This window comes from Colletes latitarsis, chromosome 12 (assembly GCF_051014445.1).
Source record: "Colletes latitarsis isolate SP2378_abdomen chromosome 12, iyColLati1, whole genome shotgun sequence".
Taxonomy (NCBI): Eukaryota; Metazoa; Arthropoda; class Insecta; order Hymenoptera; family Colletidae; genus Colletes; species Colletes latitarsis.
The window spans coordinates 17,358,981-17,372,208 of record NC_135145.1 but is presented as its reverse complement, the minus strand read 5'-3'; the positions used below and the strand labels follow the sequence as shown (position 1 = coordinate 17,372,208).

Genomic DNA, 13,228 nt, shown 5'->3' with positions numbered 1-13,228 from the left:
CAATAAATGTTACCGAATTTATGGGGGAAAATAAATATTTTAACTACGTTGAAAATAGTAATTAGTATGTTTTTTTTATTAAGCAAAATAATGTAATAAGATTGGGCACTTTGAATATTTGAACATTCTTGTTCCTTAAGAAATTTAAAAAAATAAATACATTGTTCGTAGTCCATAAATTTCACTATGTCTTCATATTATGTTAATAATGTAGTTAAAAAGTAATATCTAGAATGTTCTATTACCATTCATTTGGGACCATTTGCTATACACTATAATTTATTCTTTCTTTAATTCCGTGTAAGAAATGTGTTTAATACGTTGGCTACCTTGATGGTCACTAGTGTCTAGGGATGTTTAATTCTTGCCATAAGAATCGATTCTCGAATCAATTCTAAATCGAAACGACTAGAATCGATGCTGCATGAAATCGAACCCTGAAGAATCGATCTATCGAAAATCGATTTATGAAATCGTTCAAGATACCAATTCAGTATACTATCGATTACTATCGAAATATTAATGGGTTATCATGATTTATATAAACCTCGAAATCTTTAAATCAAATTTGCATATTTATAATTTATATTTAAGACGTTTTTTTTAATCTTGTAAATAAATTTTATCGAATTATGGGGGAAAATAAATGTTTTAATTGCGTTGAAAATAGTAATTAGTATGTTTTTTTTTTTATTAAGCAAAATAATGTAAGAAGATTGGGCACTTTGAATATTTGAACATTCTTTTTCCTTAAGAAATTTAAAAAAATAAATACATTGTTCGTAGTCCATAAATTCCACTATCTCTTCATATTATGAATAATGTAGTTAAAAAGTAATATCCAAAATGTTTTATTATCATTCATTTGGGACCATTTGCCATACACTATAATTTATTCTTTCTTTAATTCCGTGTAAGAAATGTGTTTAATACGTTGGCTACCTTGATAGTCACTGGTGACTAGGGATATTTAATTCTTGCCATAAGAATCGATTCTCGAATCAATTCTAAATCGAAACGACTAGAATCGATGCTGTATGAAATCGAACCCTGAAGAATCGATCTATCGAAAATCGATTTATGAAATCGTTCGAGTTACCAATTCATAGTATCGATTACTATCGAAATATTAATGGGTTATCATGATTTATATAAACCTCGAAATCTTTAAATCAGATTTGCATATTTATAATTTATATTTAAGACGTTTTTTTTAATCTTGTAAATAAATTTTATCAAATTTATAGGGGAAAATAAATGTTTTAACTACGTTGAAAATAGTAAATATTACGTTTCTTTTTATATTATGCAAAATAATGTAATAAGATTGGGCACTTTGAATATTTGAACATTCTTGTTCCTTAAGAAATTTAAAAAAATAAATACATTGCGGGTAAGAAATGTGTCTAATATGTTGGCTACCTTGATGGTCATTGGTGACTAGGGATGTTTGATTCTTGCAATAAGAATCGATTCTCGAATCAATTTTAAATCGAAAATCGTTCAAGGTACCAATTCAGTGTACTATCGATTACTATCGAAATATTAATGGGTTATCATGATTTATATAAACTTCGAAATCTTTAAATCAAATTTGCATATTTATAATTTATATTTAAGACGTTTTTTTTAATCTTGTAAATAAATTTTACCGAATTTATGGGGAAAATAAATGTTTTAATTGCGTTGCAAATAGTAATTAGTATGTTTTTTTTTTTATTATGCAAAATAATGTAATAAGATTGGGCACTTTGAATATTTGAACATTCATGGCTTGATGCTTAAGAAAATAAAAATAAATACATTGTTCGTACTCTATAAATTGCACTTCTTTTCATATTATGAATAATGTAGTTAAAAAGTAATATCCAAAATGTTTTATCATCATTCATTTGGGACTTTCTTCATTTCCGCGTAAGAAATGTGTTTAATACGTTGGCTACCTTGATGGTCACTAGTGCCTAGGGATGTTTGATTCTTATCTTAAGAATGGATTCTCGAATCAATTCTAAATCGAAACGACTAGAATCGATGCTGTATGAAATCGAACCCTGAAGAATCGATCTATCGAAAATCGATTTATGAAATCGTTCGAGGTACCAATTCATAGTATCGATTACTATCGAAATATTAATGAGTTATCATGATTTATATAAACTTCGAAATTTTTAAATCAAATTTGTATATTTATAATTTATATTTAAGACGTTTTTTTTAACCTTGTAAATAAATTTTACCGAATTTATGGGGGAAAATAAATGTTTTAACTACGTTGAAAATAGTAAATATTATGTTTTTTTTTTTATTATGCAAAATAATGTAATAAGATTGGGCATTTTGAATATTTGAACATTCTTGTTCCTTAAGAAATTTAAAAAATAAATACATTGCGTGTAAGAAATGTGTCTAATATGTTGGCTACCTTGGTGGTCATTGGTGACTAGGGATGTTTCATTCTTGCAATAAGAATCGATTCTCGAATCAATTTTAAATCGAAAATCGTTCAAGGTACCAATTCAGTATACCATCGATTACTATCGAAATATTAATGGGTGATCGTGTTTTATATAAACTTCGACATCTTTAAATCAAATTTGCATATTTATAATTTATATTTAAGTCGTTTTTTTTAATCTTGTAAATAAATTTTACCGATTTTATGTGAAAAATAAATATTTTAACTACGTTGAAAATAGTAATTAGTATGTTTTTTTTTATTAAGCAAAATAATGTAAGAAGTTTGGGCACTTTGAATATTTGAACATTCTTTTTCCTTAAGAAATTTAAAAAAATAAATACATTGTTCGTAGTCCATAAATTTCACTATCTCTTCATATTATGAATAATGTAGTTAAAAAGTAATATCCAAAATGTTTTATTATCATTCATTTGGGACCATTTGCCATACACTATAATTTATTCTTTCTTTAATTCCGTGTAAGAAATGTGTTTAATACGTTGGCTACCTTGATAGTCACTAGTGACTAGAGATATTTAATTCTTGCCATAAGAATTGATTCTCGAATCAATTCTAAATCGAAACGACTAGAATCGATGCTGCATGAAATCGAACCTTGAAGAATCGATCTATCGAAAATCGATTTATGAAATCGTTCGAGGTACCAATTCATAGTATCGATTACTATCGAAATATTAATGGGTTATCATGATTTATATAAACTTCGAAATCTTTAAATCAAATTTGCATATTTATAATTTATATTTAAGACGTTTTTTTTTTAGTTTTGTAAATAAATGTTACCGAATTTATGGGGAAAATAAATGTTTTTACTACGTTGAAAAAAGTAACTATTATGTTTTTTTTTATTATGCAAAATAAATTCATGAGACAAAATTAAAATTGCAAAAATTTGAATTAAAAACTGCAACTGCATCCTCTTTATTTAATATACTATTCAATGAGGTTTTTCAATTCTTACAAAAAGGTATTAGGTCTCAAAAACCGTTAAATATATAAAATAAATTCATGAGATAAAATTAAAATTTGCAAAAATTAAAATTAAAAACTGCAATAACGTCCGATTTTTCAATATACTATTCACTGTAGTTTTATAATTCTTACAAAAAGGTATTATGTCTCAAAAATCGTCAGAGATGCAAAATAAATTCATGGGACAAAATTAAAATTGCAAAAATTAGAATTAAAAATTGCAACTGCATCCTCTCTATTTAATATACTATTCAATGAGGTTTTTCAATTCTTACAAAAAGGTATTATGTCTCAAAAATCGTTAAATATATAAAATAAATTCATGAGATAAAATTAAAATTTGCAAAAATTAAAATTAAAAACTGCAATAACGTCCGATTTTTCAATATACTATTCACTGTAGTTTTTTAATTCTTACAAAAAGGTATTATGTCTCAAAAATCGTCAGAGATGCAAAATAAATTCATGGGACAAAATTAAAATTGCAAAAATTAGAATTAAAAACTGCAACTGCATCCTCTCTATTTAATATACTATTCAATGTGGCTTTTTAATTCTTACAAAAAGCTATTATGTCTCAAAAATCGTTAGATATATAAAATAATGTCACAAGGGAAAATTAAACATACAAACTGAATGAAATTTTATTTTTTTTATGCATTAATGAATCTAAAAACTGCAATTGCATCCTCTCTATTTAATACACTATTCAATGTGGCTTTTTAATGTTTACAAAAACGTATTATATCTCAAAAACCATCAGAGATGCAAAATAAATTCATGAGCCTAAATTAGAATTGCAAAAATTAAAATTAAAAACTGTAACTGCATCCTCTCTATTTAATATACTACTCAATGTGATTTCTTAATCCTTACAAAAAAGGATTATGTTACTTTTGCCATAAACCTAATAGTTCAAAAGTTATGACACGTTATTTTGAATATAACGGTTTTGAGTTTGTTCATCTTATTGTTGTTGAAACAACTATATCTTCAATAATTTGAAATATTTTTACATGAAAAAATTGTGTATAATTTTTTAATATAGACAAGAATGTTATAGTTTTCTTTTTTATCTTAAATTCCAAAGAACATATAAAAAATTGTCGTCTAAACTAGAATACACCCCCTTAACACGTTGACTGCCAGTCTGGAAGCCTAAAATTGTTTACAAGACCAAAACTTTGATTTTAATCAATTGTAAGATGCACAACTTAAAAGTTGTCGTAGTAGTTACTTTCCTAGCTTCATTAAAATTTATGAAGACTATTAAAATTTATTTTCCTTTAACGTTTCAACTCAGGAATTAATTGTTTTAGTTCTACTATTAAAAGTTGTGTCACCTATATACAGGGTGTTCGGCCACTCCTGGGAAAAATTTTAATGAGGGATTCTAGAGGCCAAAATAAAACGAAAATCAAGAATACCAATTTGTTGATGGAGGCTTCGTTAAAAAGTTATTAACGTTTAACGTTCCGCCAAATACTGAATTTTTTTCTCGAAACTGAGTAAGATTTCGGGAGTATGTCTATTCACCGAAAATAATTATAATCGACCCTTGCAATCGAAAATAATTTTTCCAGATCGATTTGAAACTTTTCAATTTCATCGAAAAATTTAGCACCCCTTCTCGATTTGTCTTAATTTGTTTTTGATTTTTAATAATTTCGCTTGATGTCCTACAGAAAAGTTGTCCAATACTTTTTTGTAGGTACCCATGGACTCTACTTCAGAAAAAAGTTTCATTGAAATATATTCACTACAATAGGAGTTATGGCTGTTTGAAAATTGGACCATTTTTATGATGTTTTTCTAACTTTACGGGGCCAAGGACCAGCTTTTCGAATATTTTTAGAATTGCTACATATTCTACACTAAAATACGCGTTGTTTGCCTTTTCAAACATTAAAATCATCCAATCCGTTCAGAAGTTATGATTATTTAAAAATTCGTATGAAATTTCAGGGAACCATTTCTGTCCTCACATTAGATTTTTGTTTAGGAATTTTTTTCTCGAAAATGCGCAGGATTTTGGGGGTATGTCTATTCACTAAAAATGCTTATAATCGACTTCTGCAACTAAAATTTTTTTTTTGGAACGATTTGAAATTTTTTTTTTTTCGTCTTAATTTAGGCACCTAATTAGATATTCGATAAGGAATTTTTTTCTCGAAAGTGCTTAGGATTTCAGGGTTATGTGTAATGGCCAAAAATGATTGCAATTGACCCCCGCAACCGAAAATAATTTTTCCAAACCGATTTGAAATTTTTTTTTTTCGTCGAAAAATTTCACACCTTCTCGAATTTTTTTCTAGAAAGTGGGTAGGATTTCGGGGATATGCCTATTCACCAAAAATGATTGTAATTAACCCCCGCAACCAAAAATAATTTTTCTAGTACGATTTGAAATCTTTCTTTTTCGCTGAAATATTTAGGTACCTACCCCTCGTCAATTATTCTTAAAAATTCGTTCTTGATTTTTAGATATTTCGTTTGACATTCTACAGAAAAGTTGTTCAATACTTTTTTGTAAGTGCCTGTGGGCTCTACTTCAGAAAAAAGTTTCATTGAAATATATTCACTATTATAGGAGTTATGGCTGTTTGAAAATTGGACCATTTTTATGGAGTTTTCCTAATTTTGCGAGATCAAGGATCAACTTTTTGATTATTTTTGGAATTGCTACATATTCTCCATCAAAATACGCGTAGTTTGCTTTTTTAAACATTAAAATCGGCCAATCCGTTCAGAAGTTATGATTTTTTAAATATTCGTATGAAATTTCAGGGAAGCATTTCTGGCCTCACATTAGATTTTTGTTTAGGAATTTTTTTCTCGAAAATGCGCAGGATTTTGGGGGTATGTCTATTCACTAAAAATGCTTATAATCGACTTCTGCAACTAAAATTTTTTTTTTGGAGCGATTTGAAATTTTTTTTTTTTCGTCTTAATTTAGGCACCTAATTAGATTTTCGGTGAGGAATTTTTTTCTCGAAAGTGCGTACGATTTCGACGGTATGTCTATTCACCAAAAATGATTGTAATTAACCCCCGCAACCGAAAATAATTTTTCCAAACCGATTTGAAATTTTTTTTTCCCGTCGAAAAATTTCACACCTTCTCGAATTTTTTTCTAGAAAGTGGGTAGGATTTCGGGAATATGTGTATTCACAAAAAATGATTGCAATTGATCCCCGCAACCGAAAATAATTTTTTTAGTACGATTTTTGAAATCTTTCTTTTTCGCTGAAATATTTAGGTACCTACCCCTCGTCAATTATTCTTAAAAATTCGTTCTTGATTCTTAGAAATTTCGTTTGACATTCTACAGAAAAGTTGTTTAATACTTTTTTGTAGGTGCCTGTGGGCTCTACTTCAGAAAAAAGTTTCATTGAAATATATTCACTATTATAGGAGTTATGGCTGTCTGAAAATTGGACCATTTTTATGGAGTTTTCCTAATTTTGCGAGATCAAGGATCAACTTTTTGATTATTTTTGGAATTGCTACATATTCTCCATCAAAATACGCGTAGTTTGCTTTTTTAAGCATTAAAATCGGCCAATTCGTTCAGAAGTTATGATTTTTTAAATATTCGTATGAAATTTCAGGGAAGCATTTCTGGCTTCATATTAGATTTTTGTTTATGAATTTTTTTCTCGAAAATGCGCTGGATTTCGGGGGTATGTCTATTCACTAAAAATGCTTATAATCGTCTCCTGCAACTAAAAATATTTTTTTTAGAACGATTTGAAATTTTTTTTTTTCGTCTAAAGGCACCTAATTAGATTTTCGGTAAGGAATTTTTTTCTCGAAAATGCGTAGGATTTCAGTTGTATATGTAATGGCCAAAAATGATTGCAATTGACCCCCGCAACCAAAAATAATTTTTCCAAGACGATTTGAAATTTTTGAATTTAATTGTAAATAACTTTTTAATGATGCCTCTATCAACAAATTGGTATTCTTGATTTTCGTCTTATTTTGGCCTCTAGAATCCCCCATTAAAATTTTTCCCAGGTGTGGCTGAACACCCTGTATGGGTGACGTGGCAGTCAAAGTGTTAAGGGAAGGTTTGAGCGATGATTCTTATATTTTTAAAAAGTGGAAGGCGTCGTTTGCATTGTACCTGATTTAATGGGCCTTCTCGCGACGCTTAGAGTTGGGTTCATCGACGTTTTGATGATGGATGTAGTGGGTAGTTTACTGCGTAACTGGTCGATCAATTTATCATCCCCGGGTGAATTCTCGGTGTCGCTGCCGCTGTCCGCAGAGCTGACAAGGGATACCATTGTGACGATATCGATTGTTTTAGAATCGATCGGGTTCCTTCCACGGCCAGCCGATTGGTTTCGTGATTTCCCGTCCTCGTCGTTTTTGCAGGTGCCCGTGCCCCAAAAACGTCTCTTCGCGCTTCTAGACCGCTTCTTCAACGGCGCTGATCTCACCGATCGCCCAGATGACACCTAATCACATTCACACGAAAAGCATGAAACGTTTTTTTTCCGAATTACAAAATTCTGCATATAAAAAAAAAATTGGAAAGTTCGTGGAGGTGAAAATTCTGTTGTGAAGGCAATTTTTAAAATCTGTCAAACCCCTGGGAAAAATTTTAGTGGAAGATTCTAGGGGCCAAAATAAGACGAAAATCAAGAATATTAATTTGTTGATGGAGGCTTCGTTAAAAAGTTGTTAACGTTTAAAGTTCCGCCAGTATTGAATTTTTTTCTCAAAAATGCGCAAGATTTTGGGGGGTATGTCTATTCACCAAAAATGATTGTAATTGACCCCCATAGCTAACAATATTTTTTTCAGAACGATTTGAAATATTTTAATTTCGTCGAAAAATTTCACACCTTCTCGAATTTTTTTCTAGAAAATGGGTAGGATTTCGTGGGTATGTCTATTCGCCAAAAATGATTGTAATTGACCTCCACAGCTAACAATATTTTTTTCAGAACGATTTGAAATATTTTAGTTTCATCGAAAAATTTCACACCTTCTCGAATTTTTTTCTAGAAAATACGTAAGATTTCGGGGGTATGTTTAATGTAAAAATAGTAAAGGTATCTCATTGAAATTTTTTTCTGAAGCAGAACCCATGGGCACCCACAAAAAAGTATTAAACAATTTTTCTGTGGGGTGTGAAACAAAATTATTAAAAATCAAAAACGAATTTTTAAGAAAAATCGACAGGGAGCAGGTGCCTTTTTTCGATGAAAAAAAGAATTTTCAAATTGATTTGGAAAAATAATTTTTAGTTGCAGGGGTCAATTATAATCATTTTTGGTCAATAGATATACCCTCGAAATCCTACGCATTTTCGAGAAAAAAATCCCTTACCGAAAATATAATTTCAGGCCAGAAATGTCACTCCAAAATTCTTGTGTATCTTTCAAACATTATAACTTCTGAACGGTTTGGGGGATTTTAATGTTTCAAACGGCAAATAACGTGTATTTTGGTGTAGAATATGTAGAAATTCTAAAAATATTCAAAAAATTGTTCCTTAACCCTGTAAAGTTAGAAAAACCTTATAAAAATGGTCCAATTATCAAACAGCCATAACTCGTACAATAGTGAATATATTTCAATGAAACTTTTTTATGAACTAGAGCTCATGGATACTTATAAAAAAGTATTAGACAATTTTTCTGTAGGGTGTCAAACAAAATTATAAAAAATTAAAAACGAATTTTTAAGAAAAATCGACGAGGTGTGTCTAAATTTTTCAACGAAAAAAAAAGATTTCAAATCGTTCTGGAAAAATTATTTTCGTTTGTGGGGGTCAATTACCATCATTTTTTATGAATATACATATCCCCGAAATCCCACCCTCCTTCGAGGAAAAAATTCGGGTAGGTGATGAAATTTTTCGGCGAAAAAAAACATTTTTCAAATCGTTCTAAAAAAATTATTTTCGATTGCAAGGGTCGATTATAATCATTTTTGATGAACAGATATACCCCCGAAATTCTACCCAGTTACGAGAAAAAAAATTTGAGAAGGTATTTTTTGTCAAAATTAAAAAATTTCAAATCGTTCTAAAAAAATTATTTTTGATTACAGGGATTAATTATAATCATTTTTGGTCAATAGACATACCCTCGAAAATCTAACCATTTCCGAGAAAATAATTCCTTACCGAAAATATAATTTCAGGCCCAGAAATGCTACCCGTAAATTTCATGCGAATCTTTAAAACACCATAACTTCTGAATGGATTGGACGATTTTAATGTTCAAAAAGCCAAACGCCGCGTATTTTAGTGTAGAATATGTAGCAATTATAAAAATATTCGAAAAGTTGTTCCTTGACCCCATAATGTTAGGAAAACCCCATAAAAATGGTCCAATTTTCAAATGACCATAATTTCTACAATAGTGAATATATTTCAATGAAACTTTTTTCTGAAGTAGAGCTCATAGGTACCTACAAAAAAGTATTAAACAACTTTTCTGTAGGATGTCAAACGAAATTACTAAAACTCAAAAACGAATTTTTAAAAAAAATTGACGAGGGGTAGGTGCCTAAATATTTCAGCGAAAAAGAAAGATTTCAAATCGTTCTAGAAAAATTATTTTCGGTTGCAGGGGTCAATTACAATTATTTTTGGTGAATAGACATACCCTCAAATTCCTACCCACTTTGGAGAAAAAAATTCAAGAAAGTGTGAAATTTTTCGACAAAATTAAAAAATTCCAAATCTTTCTGGAAAAATTATTTTCGGTTGCTGGGGTCAATTACGATAATTTTTGGTGAATAGACCTACTCGCGAAATCCTACTCACTTTCTAAAAAAAAATTCAGTACGGGCGAAACTTTAAACATTAATAATATTTTAACGTAGCCTCCATCAACAAATTAGTATTCTTGATTTTCGTCTTATTTTGGTCTCTAGAATCTTCCATTAAAATTTTTCCCAGGCCGAATACCCTATATAGATGAACAACCAAATGCATTCCAGAATCCTGTTGAGTATTGCTATTCTGTTGAAAATGAACCAAAATGCCATATTTGTGGTGACGTGGCAATAATTAAATGCGCATGGTGTAAGAAATCTTTATGTTTCAAACATTTTTTCGACGAGTACCACTATTATCGAAACTACATAGAGTAATTGCTATACATACTGTATGTATTTATAATTTATAAATCGCTCCACCTTTGCCACGATGTCATAAATGGGTAATAAAAACAATTAATCTTTTCATTGCTGTTATGAAACTTGTTACTGTTATTGTTACATGTTACTTGTTACTGTATAATTTAGTGCAAGCCTACAGTGCTTCATTAAAATCAAAGTTAGAACGGCTCCTACCATAGTGGATGTACGCGCAAGATGTAAATCATCAAAATCTGCAAAACTATAAGAGGCAATTTAAAAATGTTACATACCAATGGATTTGGAATAAAATGCCCGTCATTTTTTGTCATTATGAAAATTTCAATAAAATGAAAAATTAAGTTAATAAATTTTTTTTTATTATAAACAAATTGTATTTTGTTAAATTTTTCAACACCATGTTATTGTACATAAGAAACCATTAACCTCGCCCATTAACAATTTTTTCGTACGTCTTTCCGTTTTCGAGATAGCCGTTTCGCGCCAAAACTTCAAGGGGTGGTTACACCCCTTAAACTCGAGTTACCGCAGCTAAAAAAAAATACGTATCGATTATTTTTGGCTGCTTTATAAGTGTACGAAGTTTCATCAGAATCGAAGCCAGACCGTTCGCGAAGGTTCCTTGTGAGTGAGAACCACAATCGCTATGCACGCAGCTGTACGCATGTTGCCTATCTACAGGCGCAGCTGTTAATAACTTTTTAACGAAGCCTCAATCAACAAATTGCTATTCTTGATTTTCGTCTTATTTTGGCCTCTAGAATCCCCCATTAAAATTTTTCCCCAAAGGTGGCCGAACACCCTGTATATTTCATCAGTTGATTATCATAAATATAATCGTTCGAATACTTTCGTGCACGAGTGTAGGTCATTATCACAAAAGAATAGATTTTTTATTATACTATACCATACTATACCTTTGTAGACGCCGTGTCTATTCTGTTCGACGCGTTATCTCTGCAATCCGTGTCCGTCTTCTCCTGATCGTTATTCTTTCCCGAAGCTATAGTACTCGACGAGTTGATCACGATATTGACCTGAACACGATTACTCGTCGAAGCATTTCCCAGGTGACGTTGCGGCGGTGCCGAGCTGGTCCTCCTCGATCTCTGATCGATCTTCTGAGGTTCTATCTTTTTCAACGATGGATTCTTCTCGCTGCATACAACATCAGACGCGTTCCTCGCGTTAATATTCTTATCGATCGTGGAACCATCCTTGTTCTCCGCGATATTGTTCGTAGAAGCAGTCTTTTTTATCGTCGAAGGAGCCTTGTTACTGCTTATTTTCTGATCAATCGTTTTATCATCTTCCGAGGATGATGAAATCGTTTTGTTCTCGACTCTCGTGCGTGCGTTTCTCTCGATCGAGCCACATCTTATCTCCGACGCTCTGTTGAACGTAACGTTATCTTTGCTCTCCAAGTTTTTTTGCGTCGCTGAACCTTTTTCACTCTTGGCGTCCGTGGGCAGTTTTTGCTGAGCAGCTTTGTCCGCCACTGGATTCCATTTCGCTTCTATCGACGATCTGATCGGCTCGAGAAACGCTTTGTTACCGCCGCTGTGAAAACTCGCCCGCTTTTGCTTGGCGGAGGAGAAATCGTCTTTTGACGTTTTCACAACTGGCGTCGAATTTTCATTTTTAATCGACGGTAATGTTGAAGATAAATCGCGGATGTTCGAGCAGTCGATATTCAAGGACGGCTTCTTCTTCGATTTGGAAGGATGCTCGTCGACGTTCGAACTTCTCGATGGTCGCTAGAAACGAAAAGAAAGAACGAAAATATTGTAACAGATTCGCCAGTGAAACAATTTACAATTTAAGCATGGTAAAAGTGCCCCCAAACCAAATTGAACGGGGTTAATACCACTCGATAGGTGGTTCGAAGAAACCCCTTTTCCCAAAGTTTCAACCCGATATCTCTACTACAGGGGTAATTACGAGGTGAAAATCATTTTTTGGTTTATCCTCAATATCTCCCGTTCTACTCAATTAAAGATTATGAAAAAAATCATGGTTATTCTATCGATTGATGTACATGTTTGAGAATTTTTTCAGAATTTTTGGATGCAAATTCGATTTTTAAAAAATTCGAAAATATTTTAACCATCGATTTTTTGTCGAAATTATCAAGTGACCACATTTGTTTTTATACAGCATAAAGCTCTCAAAAGAATTAGTAATCCCTAATTTTTTTAGATTTTTCGAAGGGGTGGAACGTAGTCAAAAAAATAAAAAATGATTAAAAAATAGTGAAAAAGCTTTATATTGTCTTAATTACTTACGTGACCATGCTCATATTTTTACAGCTATAGCGTAACATTATGACTATTAATGCGTAATTTTTTCAGATTTTTTGGCAAAGTGCATTATTGTTAAATAAATATGAATTCATATTTCCTACTTCTTCATACCAAAAAAGGCCGCACATGCTTTTAAAATAGATATAATTAAAATATATTTGTTTACATACTTTGTTAACTGGTCGCTAGATGTAATTTCAAATATGTACGTGTGATACTGGACTCCTGTTGATTAGAACCACTACGGCGCGGCGCGATGCGCTGATCATTTCGATAAACCATGCGCGACATTGCCAACATTTTGTCTGAATCTGAATAATATTATGTACTGATAAACATAAAGATGAGG

The 13,228-nt window shown here is 31.1% G+C and overlaps 1 protein-coding gene across 1 annotated transcript in view; it reads right to left on the bottom strand.

The window, feature by feature from the left end:
- Window positions 1–13,228, bottom strand: part of LOC143348759 (uncharacterized) — a 63,134-nt gene that overhangs the window by 27,338 nt on the left and 22,568 nt on the right. The window contains exons 3-5 of the mRNA XM_076779355.1: window positions 12,531–12,555; window positions 11,494–12,329; window positions 7,581–7,917 (exon numbers count right to left, since the gene is read on the bottom strand). Of these exons, the coding sequence (XP_076635470.1) occupies window positions 7,581–7,917; window positions 11,494–12,329; window positions 12,531–12,555 (1,198 nt within the window). The remainder of the gene's footprint in view (window positions 1–7,580; window positions 7,918–11,493; window positions 12,330–12,530; window positions 12,556–13,228) is intronic.